The sequence below is a fragment of the Aythya ferina genome (genome assembly GCF_964211825.1).
Source record: "Aythya ferina genome assembly, chromosome: 3".
In the NCBI taxonomy this organism is placed as follows: domain Eukaryota; kingdom Metazoa; phylum Chordata; class Aves; order Anseriformes; family Anatidae; genus Aythya; species Aythya ferina.
The window spans coordinates 102,153,814-102,169,165 of record NC_140298.1 but is presented as its reverse complement, the minus strand read 5'-3'; the positions used below and the strand labels follow the sequence as shown (position 1 = coordinate 102,169,165).

Genomic DNA, 15,352 nt, shown 5'->3' with positions numbered 1-15,352 from the left:
TAGCACAAGTCACTGATATTAATCCTCTAGGTGATCAGATTTTTACAAAAAAAATACATAGTTTTCAATAAATAATGCTTAATTTTACAACTTTGATACAGCAATGTCATACACTGTTTTGACACATACTAAACTCTGCATGCTATATAGTCTACTAGAAGACAAAACTTTGCCATGCATTTTCTTTTTCTAGTGCTAGAAAACACTTTGTCCTCCAGTGCATTGCCTCAAGCAGCCTTACCGTCTTCCCTCTCTCACAGCAATAGGCCGTGCACTGGCATGCAAAAACCTCAAGAAAAGGTTTCCCCCCCACCATCACTCAGACTTCTAAACAAAAGTACTTTTCAGCTTTTCCCCCCAAGACCTGGAGTGGCTATGAAAACTAACTTCATGTGGCCTTGAAAAGTCTTTGAAATTACATATTTTAAAAGTGTCATGCTTGAAAAACTGCTCTAAAACATTCAATTTCCCCCACCTGTGGCCATCATGCAACATCATTGAAATGTTGTAACCATCAAAAGTCCCACACTGGAAAACAGGCCTCCATTTTAAAACAGCCCACCGAAAAAAAAAATAAAAAGAAGAAAAAAAGTATCACAGCATTTATGTAAAGACTCCAAAACGCCAACATATGTACAAGAGCAAAACCAGATACAAATTGTAAATGAACTAACAATGGCATATAACTCTTCTCCCTGGTTTAGCCAGGGGTTGAGGCAAGTTGGTTTTGGAGATAAGCAGGACGATGGAAACAAAAACAAACTGTGACAATGGGAGTTCCTGGATTAATCATTATTAGTTGACCAAATTTCTTCAAGTGGTAAATCAGGGTCTTGATTTTCTTGGAAGCGGGAGTTACCAAAATCAAAATGTCCTAATTAATAACATATAATGCTAAATCAAACCTGCTTCTAAGTATTTGTAAGTCTTAGAAGTTTGGCGCCATGCACTTTTTCATCCTACAAGATTGCACACTTCACAGAAAATCCAGATGTTGCAACTAACCACAAAAGAAGAAACATGATTAATTAATAAGGATTGAAACCTCCATTCTCACACTTCCAGGTTGTTGTTCATCATTGAAAACCATTCACCCCTTCTTATCCATATTGCTGTAGGGGTTTCCTTGTATCTACAGAAGTCATTCCTTTGAAATTGCTGTCAACCACAATTTTCTAAGAGTTCTTAAAATATTCCTATCTTTGCACTGGCATAAGTATTGGGTTTTCTAAGAGAATCCCAACCCAAAGAAGGTATTACTTTTATACATGAAATATTATGAACTTTTGTTTCCCTTTTTGTAAGTCATTCTACACTTTCTGCACATTTGTGCTTTATATTGAATATAAAAATAGGTCTTTAAAACTCTATTTACTTTAAACTCACTAAAAAACTACTTGCTTGTGAAATTCTCTTACAAATTCACTGCATCCATGTAGAGAAGATAAAACTAATTAGGCAGTTAATTGGTATAGGTAGTGTGCAAAAAAATTAAGAAAAACAAAAACAATCACAGCCTTTGATGTGGGTGAGGGGAAAGGAAATAAATCAAAGGAATATAACCATATAGAAGGATAAATGTAAGGCAACTCTTTGAATTAATTTTTTGTCGTTTTGTTGTTTTTTTTTTTTTCTTTTACTTTTTTTTTTTTTTTTTCTGGCCATGCTTACAAATGAAGGTTATGAAGAACTAAGACACCTATCCTGCCAGCAGCCCTTGAGGCAAAAACTCCCATTAAGCTCAATGAGAATTTTTTTAATTTTTTCAGGTTTAAGGCCTTACTAGGCAGCAACTGTGCAGATGTAAAAAGGAACTTAATGACTGTGTTGAATATCAAACACCTAAAAAGTATATGGCCCTGACTTTGACCCCACACCAGTTGTACCTTAGCGTAACACCAGAGTTGCACCTTCCTCAAACAGGCATGAATGAAGTATCAGACTGCATGCATGCAAATCACATTCAATAGACTTGAAGAACTTTAACCCAAATGACAGCAAATGCCTAAAGAGCACGTAGCACATACAGGATGCTTGGAATGAGCCTTCCCATAACATTTGTAAACAACTGCACTAAAGGAACTAAGATATTTCTCAGGTGTACTTGTTTTTTTAAAAGAAATAAGGGGCAGAGGGGAACAACCAAAGGGGGGAAATGGTAACTTAAAAAAAAAAAAAAATCTTACTATAAAATTAAAAAGAATCAACATATTTGATTAAGTTTTACATGGAGTTGACATCCTCAGTGCTACAAACAAAATTGTCTTTCCAAAAAAAAAAAAAACTCATTTTTCTCCCTCTTATCACTAAGTCTTACTCTACTCATAAGAGTATTGTACAGAAACGAATGCAAAAAATGTGAAAAAGGCCATGGGAGATATTAAGCCTGCAACGGGACTACTCTAGCAGGTCAAAAAGGATTCTTATATACACTAAAAATAAAATTATAAAGGAGCGGAAGATAGGAATATTATTAGATACAACAAAATCAAAAAATATAAGAGTAATTTAGCAAATGCTATTTTTCCTGATTAGAAGATTGTATGTTACTTTCATTGAAATCAGCAGGAGCTTAGGCATTCAACAGCATCAAACTTCAGCCCTAACAGTGTAGTGGCGTAAAAAGAACTCTTTTTTTTTTTTTCCTTGAACAATATGCAACAATAAACTCTGAAATAAATGAAAGTCAGACTTTATGGACAAAAATTATCTCCCTGCACTATACACCTTCACTTAAAATATTCCTCTGATATAGTATTGTATCACTCCCAACTAGAAGAAAGAAAAGATATACTTCTGAGTGGGTATTATACTCTTTAACTAAAGTAGACCTGTTGCTCTTTTAAAATATGCCTGACTGCTCTATACTTGGATCCTTTAAATTAGTTATCCTTGACTAATATCTTAAACGGTAATTTTAAAAAACATCTTCCAAAAATATACGCAAGTCAAAACTCCTGGAGGCTGAGACACAGACCTTATTACAATGCAAACCAAATTCAGCCTAGATTCGACAATAATCATTCATAACTCATTGAACATCTGTAGAGCACAAATGTTTAATGACACTGCCTATTATTACTTTAGTAAACAAGGATGCATATCAGAAGAAAGGGACCAGAAGAAAAAGTTCCCATATTCTCATGATAGCGTGAAGAATTACTAAGAGAATTTTGGCTCAGTTTTAAGACTTAGAACCTGATCAACTGACTCCATCACCCTAGCCCAAGAAGGGATTCTCAAAAGCAGGATAGTAGTGAATGGCTAGGCTAGAGCACTTCAGTGTATCTATTTTCTTTCACTCTTTTGCCTTAGAAGAGATAAATGTCATTTGTTTCAATCTGATTTCTAAGTTATTACATGGAGAACACACTAATCATTTGAGACCAAAAACTGAAAATTCAAGAAACTCTGTTTTATTGAGGACTATCCATTGCCAAGGATATCTTATATATTGTAATTAAGTTTGTTTTAAAACACAGTTTCTCATAAAGAATTATCACAATGCAAGACATAAATTTGAGTTCCCAGATATGCTATATCTCTTTTTTGATAGCAAAGATTTAGGCCAAACAACTTTTATTTAGAATCATGAGTGTTTTATTATTATTATTATTAGAAAGAGATCAGATTATATTAATCATTTTACTACCAGTTCATTTAACTAACCTAAAGTAAGATATCTCACCACTTAAATGCCTAAGAGTTGTCCTTGATTAAACATAACATGCATGCAGGTTTTAATGTTATGTTTTATTATGCCTTACAAATGTGTATGCAGGATTTTCATTTCAGCAAGTCTGAAAGCCTGTAGCAGTGGTTGCCACCAAAATACCAGCACAGTGAATTGTCCCTGTAAACAGCTGGATAATTAATTAGTGGAGAAAAAAATTACCAATGCCTATCATATAAAAAGTAAACGTCTTGAGAAACAAGCTTCCACCTTGTGAGTCTGTTTATTGCCATCAGCAGTTATTTCAGAGCTTGTAACTGAAATCTGATGGCTCCTAAGGAAAAAAATAAAAATAAAAACTGCACACTGCCAAAGTCTGCTCACCTACAGAAGAAGCTCGTACCCCTTCTTTCCTTCCCATGCCCCCCCGGAGAGGGGCTGGAGCGGCCCCGGCGGGCCGAGCACTTCCCTAAGGCGGAGATGGGGGCACAGAGCATCCCCTCGTTAAGTCTCGCCCAAGCTAGTCAGCAAAAGGGGGAGAAAAGGAGGAAGGAGGGGGAATGATAATAATAAAGGCGGGTAGAGGGGGAGCTGTCCCTGGGGCGGCAGGGGGAGAGCGGGCACTAGCCCCGCAGCCCCCCGCCCCCGGCCATGGGATGCGGGGAGGGGGGGTGGCGGGGGGTGAGGCGCGCCCTCGGGGAGCTCAAGCGTTGCTGGGCGGCCGAGGGGGATGCGGGAGAGCCGAAAAGCAGCGGGGCGAGCCCACCTGCTGCACCGCGCAGCCCCGCAGAGCCCGGTACGGTCCGGTCCGGTCCACCCCGGCCGCCCGCTGGACCGCGCCCGCCCCGAGGGGCAGAGCGGAGCAAAAAAAAGGGGGTGGAGAAAAAGGAGGGAAAAGAATACAAAAAATAAAAAAGGAAAAGGCAAGAAATCCTTATTTTCCTTCCCCCTAAGCTCTGGTCATGCAATAGACTATAGCTACCGCTCCTCCACGGGCGAGGGGTGACAACACGGCATCTCCAGCGTTACTTCTACAGACACTAATAGCGATACGAGTTTCTATCAGTTCCAGCTGATTTATTAAAATTGTCAAGATACAGACTTTCAGCATTAAAAAAAAAAAACAGGCTATGATGTTGACAGTGCACAAGTCTGCTTTTGCCATCATTTGCTACAAAATATGCAGATGGTCTGTACTTTAGATTATATTGCACAACATGAGAAACTTTAACTATGTGCCTTTTTTCTTTTTTTTTTTTTTTTTTTGCTAAAATCGAGAATCCAGTTTCATACCTTCCATCTGGGGCCCCATCCACATATCACAGCGTATGAGATACATAAAGTCCTACTATAGTACAGTACATATACAATCTTTTAAACTAAGATAACAGCTCTGAGGTCTATATCACCATTTTCAATAAATCTTTACCTACAAATATTGAACAAATCTGAACTATAGCTGTACAAAAAAAGTGTTTGTTTCTTTTTTTTTTTTTTTTTTTAAACCACAAGGCCTTTAGATGCAAGGATTATTTTTTTTTAAAATGTTAATCCTTTTAAAACCAGGACGTAACGTACCAACAAACTTGCATGCTAAAAACAGAGAAAAAAAAGAAAATAAAAGGGAAGAAGTGCCTGAAAAGTCTTACTGAAAAAACACAGCAAGAATGTTCCCTTTTCACTGTACAAAAATACGCCTGAAAATATATTAATTTTTAAAAAAGACTGAGGTCTGTTATGTATCAAAAATGTTTCAATACCTTTTTGTACTGAGGTCTAGGCTGTCTGGTATTCAATCAAGGAGGTATAAGGGAACAAGTTACAAAAAAAAAAAGTTGGCAAGTAGAAATCACATTTGTAAAACCATAAACAATTTGATCTGAAAAGTAAACTCTGATCTTAAGTCAGTTCAGTTATTTGTAAGCGTTTGTACAGTCTGCATTTTTTCAAGCTCCCTGCAGCTTTGTTAAGAATCGGATGCATAGAAGACATCAGTTTTCTCCCTCCAAAAAAAGTTGCAATGGTCCCTTTCGGAAAAATAAAAATAAAGAACTGTTCTGATTTTTTTTTTTTAAGATCTCTCACGGGAAAAAAAAAAAAAAAAAATCCACAAACCCCCTTGAGTAACAGTTGTGCTGCCAAAAGACTTCTTTGCAGACCATCTTCCAGACTTCAATCAGAGACCGACAAGCTTCAAACAGCGCCTTCTGTATCATTTTTCCCCCAGTCCCGTTTGCCTTTGCTGTTGTTGTTGTGATCACCAAATGCGATAAAAAAAAATAAAAATAAAAAACACAAAAATTTAAAAAAAAATCACAACTCCCGGGCTCGGAACTAACTTCGAGATTTTTTTTTTTTAAAAAAAAAGAAAACAAGACCTTTTTTTTTTTTTTTTTTTAAATCATCATCATCACCGGCGTCGCTCCAGCTCCGCCGCCTCGCCACCGGCGCCCGCCCTCTCTCCACCGCCGCCCCCGCTCAGTACGTGAACACCAGGTCGGAGAAATTCGCCTCCAGCCAGTCGCCCGCGATCATCTCGCTCAGCTCCGGGGTGCAGTAGTCGGGGAACTCGAAGTGGGAGCCGAGGCTGCCCTCGCTGAAGGAGTCCAGGTCCTTGTCTACCAGAGAGAGGGAGAGGTTGCCGGCGGCGGCGCCCGCCCCCAGCTCGGCGGCGGCGTGGCCGTGCTGCGAGAAGTTGAGGCTGAGGTCGAAGAGGAGGTCGTCCGCCTCCTCGCTGCCGGCCGACGAGGTGGAGATGGAGCGGGACGAGGCGGGGGAGAGGCCGGCCGGAGGCTGGGGCGGCGGCGGGCCCTGCTTGGTGATGTTCTTGAAGCTGTAGTAGAGTCTGCTGCCTCCGCCCGCCGCCGCGGCGCCGCCCCGCACCTCCTCGTAGAGGCTCGCCCCCTCGGTGGACTCCGCCGAGGAGCTCAAGGTGGGACTCGCCGGCACTTTGGCCACGTTGTACCGCCGCAGCTGCTGCGGCCCCGGCTCCTCATCTTCCTCCTCCTCGTCCGCCTCCTGCTTGATCCGCAGCTGCAGCTCGTCCTCGTCCTCCTCATCCTCCTCGTCCTCGTCCATGAAGACACACTTGACCGTCTTGCTGCTCACTTTCAGGGTGCCGAAGACGTACTCGTCCCCCGCGTAGTCCCCGTGGTGGGCGGCTTTGGCTCCCGTCTTGGGGGGCGAGGAGGCGGAGGAGGATTTCAGCTTGCTACATTTCTTGCTGGAGCTCTTGGCGCTTTTGCTGCCGCTGCTGCTGGTGGGTGCGTTTTTCTCCGGACTTTGGCTGGCGTTGGGCTTGGCCGACGGATCCATTTTGGGCTTTTTCCTGGGCCTGTATTTGTAGTCGGGGTAATCGGCCATGTGCTTAAGCCGCAGCCTCTCCGCCTCCCGGATGAACGGGATCTTCTCGCTGTCCTTCAGCATTTTCCACCGCTTGCCCAGGCGCTTAGAGATCTCCGCGTTGTGCATGTCCGGGGACTGCTCCATGATTTTTCTCCTCTCGATCTTAGACCACACCATGAACGCGTTCATCGGTCTCTTTATGTGCCCCGACGCCGTTTTGCACCAGTCCGGATCGCTCTCGTCCAAAGCCACTGGGCTGCAAGCCATGAACTCGCCCTCTTCGGTGTCCATCGCCTCCCGGGGCAGGTTGCTCTCGCTTTCCGCGCTTTCTGCTTGCTGCACCATGGTGGGCTTCTCCCCGCCGCTCCCCTCCGAGCCAACAAAGCCGCTCCCACCGGCGGCGCACCTTGCCCCACCGAGCCGAGCTGGGCGCCGCGCTGCTGTGAGGTGGAGCCGGCGGGGGGCGAGCCTTGGAGGACGGCCGCCGCTGCTGCCTTCTTTCTCACCACCTCGGCCTACTGCGGCAGGGCCGGGCTGGGTGCGCTGGGGGCTCCGCCGCGCTGTGCCCCGGCCTCGCCGCCCGGCCTGCCCCCGCCGCGCTCGCTGCCCCCTTCTGCAAAACTCGCGGCTCCTCGCCCGACTCGTTATCAGCCCCTCATATGGGTGACATCACTCCCCCCGGCAGCCAATGGCGACGCTCGGGCACGCCCCCCGGGCACGCCCCCCGTGCTTTATCAGCTCCCCTTCCCCTCCCCCACGCTGACACACCCCCCTGTGCAGGGGGGCGGCGGGGGAGGGGGTCTGGCTCCTGCCCCCCACCCACCCCCTTCATCCTCTTCCCCCCTGCTATTCTACCCCTGAGGGTCTTCGCCTGCCGCCCCCGGCTGCGGAGCGAGGTGGGGAGAGGGGCGGCGGCCGCGACCCCCCGCCGCCGTGTCCCGCTCCCCTAGGGAGGCCACCGAGCCCCTCGCAGTGGGCGGCAGGGGGCGCTGGAGCTCCGCCGCCCGCCCGTCCATCCCTCCGTCCGTGTGTCCGTCCCCACCGGGACAGTGCCCGCAGCCCCGCTCCCCGGGTCGGGACTGGGAGCCCGGTGGCCACCCCCCGTCTCCTGGGGAGGCCGCGACGCGCTGGTGCTGAGGGACACGGGGGTCCACAGCGCCCCGAGCCCCCGGTGCCCTCGCGGAGGGTGGAGGTGGCTTTTCCCCAAAGCCAGGTGTGTGGCAGCTCCCGGGGGGCTGAGCCCACCCTTCCTTTTTGTTGGCTGGCTTTTCGGAAAGCACCCGGGTGCGCAGCGATGTCGCGATTATCGCAGAGCCCCCGCGCTAGATACAGCTGTTCCGTTGGTTTCCGTCGGGGAGCTCTGGAAATCCGATGGTGCCTCGTCCCTGGACGTTTTACTTTGTGAAACCCGTGGTGAAAATAAGCTTGTGCACTGCTCTATGGGTCCCTCCACATTTTCATAGCTACCCTTTATGGATATGAGGAAGAGAAAAGTTTAATAAGTTTGGTGATGGTTATTGGCTGGAGGAGATGCGATGGTGGTGAGATGGACGAGCCCTGGCGTGGCCTCTCCTCTGTCAGATCTGCTGCTAATGGGGCAGCAGGTCCCCTGGTAAATCAGCCTCTAATTAGCACAGTGGTTCGTTTTCCTCAGGCCACAGCAAAATTACTGTGCTGGGATGATATGACTATGATATCATAGGGCTGTGGTGTGATGAGTGCTGTTACAGGAACAAAACAAAAACACAGATCCCTTACCTCTTTCAGCTTTACAGATGCAGTAGGGCTACCAGGTCTCACTTGTCAGAGGTCAGGAGCAGTTTGGAGGAGCAGGCAAGAGGCCAGCATGTGGTGTCGTGTCGCTTTCTCTGCCTGACCCTGGAGAGGGCTACAAAGTAAGGAGAAAGGAAAGGGCATAGCTCAAAATGGTTCAGCCGCTCCCTTCTGAAGATGGATTTAGAAAAATGCTGCTTTGCCTCACCACGAGGAACCCTAGGAAAGTTTTATCTTCAGAGGCTTGCTCTCTCTCCCCTTGCAACTGCATTTGGTGGTACGATTTAGCCCTATAATCATGCTGATCCTTAGGGAGACAAGAGGTAAAATGGAAAATGTGCCTGGTAGGGTTCTCAGCCTGTTATCAAATGTTATGATTTAGAGAAACCACGAGAGGAGAGGGCGCAGCACCTTCAAGAGTGCCTGAGTTCATGCTGCAGCTGTGGTCTGTCTGGGGAGGGCTGCTGGCAGAGCAGGGCATTCCTTCTGAGAGGGGCAAGTGCTGGCTCAAATCAGGCACACTGGAGAGCCATCTGTGGGATGGGGAGTTCAGAAAGAGTGAGAACATGCTCCTCATAATGATGGAGCGGACAGGAGTCTCAGGAGATACATAGCTGGCTGGCTGCCTCCAGGGAAGAGAGTTTTACTGCTGCTGGGGCTCTGTTACTAAAATTATACCAGGGTACCAAGACTCTCAGATAATCTTTATTATTGTTGTTATTTTTCTGTAAATGTCAGTATTCAGATTAAAAAAAAAAAAAATCTGTCAGTGGGAATTTGAGATTTTCATTGTGCCTTTTAAATCCACATGGAAATAAGAGGAGCCTTTGGTGTAGTTTTGCAAAATGAAACACACCAACAGATTTTAATTTGTTGTTGGTTGTCCTAACATTTAGGGGAGATGTCACTATGTCATATAATTGCATAAAATTCAAGCTGATGAAATTGGAACATTTCCTTAATTTCCTATTAAAAGAATTAAACCTATGTATTTTCATAAAATAGTGTTATTTTGTCACATCAGCACTTTCCAAGAGTTGTGAACTATTTTAGAAAAATTTCAGTCAATTCCTATGGAAACCATGTAGTCAATATTGATAACACATTTTGATGCCTAGGTCTCCATCACCCAAGAGTGACAGAATCTGACATTTAACTCATTGAGATCATGAGAGATCATTTTTAATAAAGCTTCAGAGCAGATTGAAGCCAAGGCAGCCCCATCTCCTTTACGATATCATTACAGCAGACTTTATGTTTCTTCTCATTCACTTGTGACCCTGTAAAGAAGAATATTAATACTATGGGCATCACTTAACTTCCATAAATGCCATTTTTCTGTTTTTTTTTTTTTGTTTGTTTGTTTGTTTTTTTTTACTATATCTCATTTTCTGAAGTGTCTTGGCAGCATTTCATTTTTTTTTTTCTCAAAGGGATCTTTTAAATATAAACAACACTACTCTTTTCTCCTGCTTGTTGATGTTATATTCTGATTGTTGCTTTTTTTTTTTTTTTTTTTTTTTTTAATTTATTTTGAAGGATAGTACCAGGAAGATAATGAAGCTGAAAACAGGCTGATAAATAATAGCCATACTCAAGGAAAAAAAAATCATCTTGAGGATTTTAGAAATCTGATTAAAACATGTACATGAATAAGTAGATATTATGGTTAAAACGAAATAATTTACTGTTCTAAAAGCAGTTCAATAATTGTATGCATGTTTGTGTATATTCCTATCAGAATGGAGCAGTCAGAGCTAACAGCCCACTATTCATTCTTTTGAAATTCAAATGAATAATCATCTTTCCATTATCTAGGTCAATAGAAGGCTGGGCTACCCCAGAAAGTGGGAGAAAACAGGTAAAACAGGATGCTTTGCAGGGCTCAATGCCTGCCCCTTGGATGGAGGCTGTTCTTAAAAATCTGTGTCTACACTGGACTCCTTAATGCCCTATTTCGTGGAGATGTGTTATCCCAAGCGCAGACCAGCGTGAGTATATAATGCTGGTAAAAGCACTGAGGTCTCTGAGTATAGAAGTTGGCAAGATGCCTCTGAAGACATGAAGATAGCTGGAAGAAAATGCATCACACAGGAGTGTAGGCCCTCTGAACGTGGCCGTATGTGCTTACATCTGACCATGTTGGTGCTTGAAAAAGTGATCCATGCTTCTAAGACACGGGTGACAGACTTCATGCAAGATTTTGGCTACCAAAACAAGAATAGCAAATGGAAAAGCCAAGATTTTTACTGTGCTACATCTGAAGACAAATGGTACCGTGACTGCAATTTACTTTCTGTTATTTATTTCATGCCTGTTTTCAATTGTGCTGCAGACTTCTTGTCTGGAGATCCCAGGATGACTTTGTATGGGGTACATGTGAAAATGTGGAGTTACACGCCTTCTGCAAGGTGTGGGAAGTGGAGGGAATCACATGCTGTGGGAGGAAGAATTAAAGTGTTAAGAATTTTGCATTAATGGGAAGCATATGATGTATTCTGACTGGAGGAGTCACACCTGAGGTTAGATCACACATTTATTTCTTAGAGATCTTTTCTAGAATAAATGTAAGTTTCTTGGGTCTTGTATTCATAAGGAGAAAATAAAAATAAGCTGTGTTCTTACTTCACATTAGGTAAAATAGTGAAAAGATGCACCAGCTGTGCTTTTTACAAATTGGTGAATCTTACCTTCCCTAGAGCTTTTATCCTAAGCTCCTAATTCAGTGTCCTTGTCATCACTAGAAAGATGGCTTCCTCTTCTGTCCTATCAGCTACTGTATGCTAGCCACCTCTGTGTTCTTAGAGTAGAAATTGATAGGATTGTGATTTCCACAAAGCCTTTTCTTTGGAAATGAAGGTATCTGGCACCCAGAACCACCAAATTTCAGAATGAGAGGTGAAGTATACTTGTTTAATTGAAATGGAGTAAACATCTGAGATTACTAAACTAGTCTTATCAAAATCCAGATAAATCAAATAAAGAGTAAAGTATCCAGATATACTTAACTTTGATTTTGTGTGCAGAAATCTTTATTTTGCCAAAAATACTTGTTTCAGAGATCTGTGGTGAATATGGTACTGGATCTCTGGCAGGCCACAGGATGTGGGGACTTTCCAGGCAGGGTGGCCTTCTGCTGCTGGATGGGGTTGCCTCAGGAGTCCAGCAGAGGCACAGTGAAGTTGTCAGTGTGAGCAGGATCAGCTCCTCCTTCTTTACTTCCTTCTGGAGATGAGGGTTCAGAAGCTCCAGAACCTTCTGGACTCACCAGCTGACATGCAAGTCTGTGCCTGGTCACGTAACAGAGATCTGACCAGAGACCTGTTTTTGAACTGCTTGCTGCTTGTAGGTAGCTCCAACAACATCCTTTGACCGATGTTTTTAAAACCTGATCAGCAAAGACAAACCGTAGGCATTGTTCATAAACTGAAACAACCCAGGAGTTCAAAATTGAGCAGTTAGTAAGCATATTAGTTAGTAATCTGGTGTGTTGTGTGAAAGGCGGAGGGCTGGAATTGACTTAGTGGGACAGAAACTAGCACCCTAAAGTGTGTTGTTGCTCTCCTATACCCCCCTAAAATATTATTGCAAAACAGCATTGTTTCTCTGGGGCTTTATGGACAGGTCATTTCTTCACAGACCTTTGATTTTAGACGAGGAGATATTTTAAGATACCAAGATAACATTTTTCATGATGTCATTCTGATAACAAAGTGATAGCTCTTTAATAAAAAAAAATAATAATAAAAAATAAATAAATAAACAAACAAACAAAGAAAAAAGCTCCATATGTGTTCCTTGGGCATTATATATGCTTTAAGAAATGGCATAAAAATAATGTTGGGATGTGCCACATTCACTGCAACTTTTTTAGAATTTTTGTTTGCAAGACAAAATAATTATTTTGTTCCTAGTTGTGAGACTAAACCCTTTCCGAGGCTCTGTAAGTCAGGCTGTGTTCCTTCCATCCCACAGATCATTGCAGTACTAGCAGTTCTGTTTGACAGATCATTTCCTCAGCCACTTGTGTGTAACCCTATTGATTTGAACGTCTGCCCCCAGCAACACCTGTGCAAATTCATGGATGGCACTGGGACTGCACAGATGCCATGGAGGGCATATTCTGGCATACAGGATATTTATTACTGGTGGTGATGCATGAGATGGAAGGGATCCAGGACTCAGGCTGAGTTTGTGCAGCTGGCAGTTAGAAATTTACTTGCAAACTGAGCTCATTGGGTAGGAAAATCAGTGTGATAATGAATCTGGAGCCCCTAGTGCCATTTTTACCAAATCACTTTCAGGGCAGGAGAACAATTTAGAAGAGATGTCTCTTATTAAAAGTGTCTGAAAATTGTACTTGAAAAAAAAAATAAATAAAAATTAAGAGAATCCCATTAGAGATTAGATTGAAGCTATTTAGTATCACAAATTACTGTTACTAAGTTTGCTTAAACAACAGAGCTGCTTACATGTGTCTACCAAAAACCTGAAATATGTGTGAATTAAAAAAAAAAAAAAAAAAAAAAAAAAAAAAGCTTAATTTTAATGAAGCTTTCAACAGAGAGTTACATGAAATTAAAAAGAAAGCAATTATTTTTAAAGTTCTTTTTGTTGTTTGTTTGCTTAAAAGGAAATCTTTCAAAGTATTCAAAATGATTCAAAGTGACAGAATTTATTAATAATGCTATAAATGTATATTGTTGGCCTATAGACATTGAAATCCATAGTGTTTTAGCAGGACTCTTGGGAAAAAATGTTGTACCTTGCACCAATTATAGACCATCTCTGGTTAAATAGCAGAGCCAGTTTGCTTAATATGGGTAATTTGATGTTGTAAAGTATTTGTCAGGACCCTAGGGTAGTCTCCTAGGGCACACAGGTTTCACTGTATAATATTTCACACTCATACATGTATGTGCACAAGTTAACCTGCTTATGAGTCACATGGGATTTGTTATATTACATACTTAATTTATGCTATATGCTTAAAGCTTCTCTTTATCAACTGTTGAATAATAATAATGGTTATTGCATTATTTTTGCTTATTATTTTTAGTGAGAAAAAATATATATTCAATCCAGCAGGCTTCTTAGAAGGTGAAAATTTAGCAACGGCTCAACAAAAATGTGTAACAGTGGTATAGCTGTGTACATCGCACCATTATGCCTGTTAGATATAAAGCATGTTCACAGTTGAAAAGACACACACACACACAGATTTATCATTTACCTCTTCCTCCCTACTAAGGAAAAGTGGAGCAGCTGTACTGTCCTCACCATCACTTACAACCAAATAACATTTGAACCTATCAAACAGAAACAAGTTAATTTCTTTGGCTTCAATGCCTTGAAGGAGAAAACAACGTAAACTCGTAAACTGCAGAGAAGACACTTACCCAGTCTCATGTCCCACTTGCGTGCCTGATCAGGATCTGCAGATTGGTTGCCCTTTGCATATACTGTTATTGAGCAACAGAGAAGCCACTCTGCAACATTTTCATGAAAGAATTTTCATTTGCAGGGCTCGTGCAGAGAACAGGATTCTGCAAAATTCTGTAGCAGTTTTGTTAAGAAGGGCCTCGCTCTTAAATGATACCTTGTCCCATGTCATTCCCTAGTCACATAATTGAAGATAAATGACGAGGCCATAACGTGACCTCTCCTATCAGATTGGACAGGAGTCTTCCTCACCAGGGAACAAGTCCAAGGTTTGCTTTGCAGTCCTTTTAATCTGGGAACTGTGAGAGCACTGGGGGGTGATGTGTGGATGCATCCACCAGGTGCCCTGGCTGTGTGCCCATATGAGCTACTTCTGCCTGCTCTTGGCAGAGCTCTGCTTGGAAAAGCTCGGGATTTGGGCTTCTTGGGCTGCCTGGACTTCTCCCTTCAGGCAGACTTTTCCTGCTGGCAACCCTGAGCCTGGGCTTGCACTAGCAAAATCTTAGTGAAAGCACGGCAACAGCTGTACAGTGGAAAGAGAAATTAGAGCTTCATTGCTAAACAAAGAAGCAAACCACATAATATTCCTGTTGCTGGTATATATTTAGAGAGAGAAAACAAAAAAAAAAAAAAGAAAGAAAGGTTATATGAAGCTCTTTATAAAGCTCTTTATGTCCTTGTTTTGTTATGCCTATGTAAATCTTTCTATTACCATTGTTTCAAAAAGAAATAAATTTAACAAATGTTTCATTGCTTATTTTTTTCCAAATGGAAAACAAACAAACAGGCCTCCTAGTAATAAATAATATCAGCAGTCACTAGAAATTCTACAGTAGCTAACAATGAAGGCACATAGAAATGTTGTTTGTTTTATTCCTACACAAAGCCCTGCTGAATTCACAGGAATGAATTAAATATGCTGAGTGTGACTGGGACTCTGGGAAAGAAACACTTCAGTTGATACTGGCTTTAATTTTCCATTTCTATTAATTTGTTGTGAAATTGGATAATAGCCTTAAAATAAAAGCCACTACATAACTGCAAATGTGCATGCATATAAAAGTGCATTGCTAATTCTTATGAAAATTACCTCATGTTCTTTTGGGTTCTAAAAGAATG

The 15,352-nt window shown here is 42.6% G+C and overlaps 2 protein-coding genes across 13 annotated transcripts in view; one reads left to right on the top strand and one right to left on the bottom strand.

Moving 5' to 3' along the window:
- The window catches only part of LOC311434913 (uncharacterized protein), a gene marked incomplete at its 5' end in the record, with an annotated part of 781,460 nt that overhangs the window by 222,643 nt on the left and 543,465 nt on the right, over positions 1-15,352 (top strand). The gene's annotated exons all lie outside the window — the stretch shown is intronic.
- Positions 4,736-7,500, bottom strand: SOX11 (SRY-box transcription factor 11). Its single transcript, XM_084513375.1, has one exon. It carries the CDS (start codon positions 7,361-7,363, stop codon positions 6,152-6,154), a length of 1,212 nt encoding a protein of 403 aa, XP_084369501.1. The 5' UTR covers positions 7,364-7,500; the 3' UTR covers positions 4,736-6,151.

Excerpts from the sequence above, each read along its gene's own strand:
- SOX11 (XM_084513375.1), bottom strand. The coding sequence starts at position 7,363 with ATGGTGCAGCAAGCAGAAAGCGCGGAAAGCGAGAGCAACCTGCCCCGG.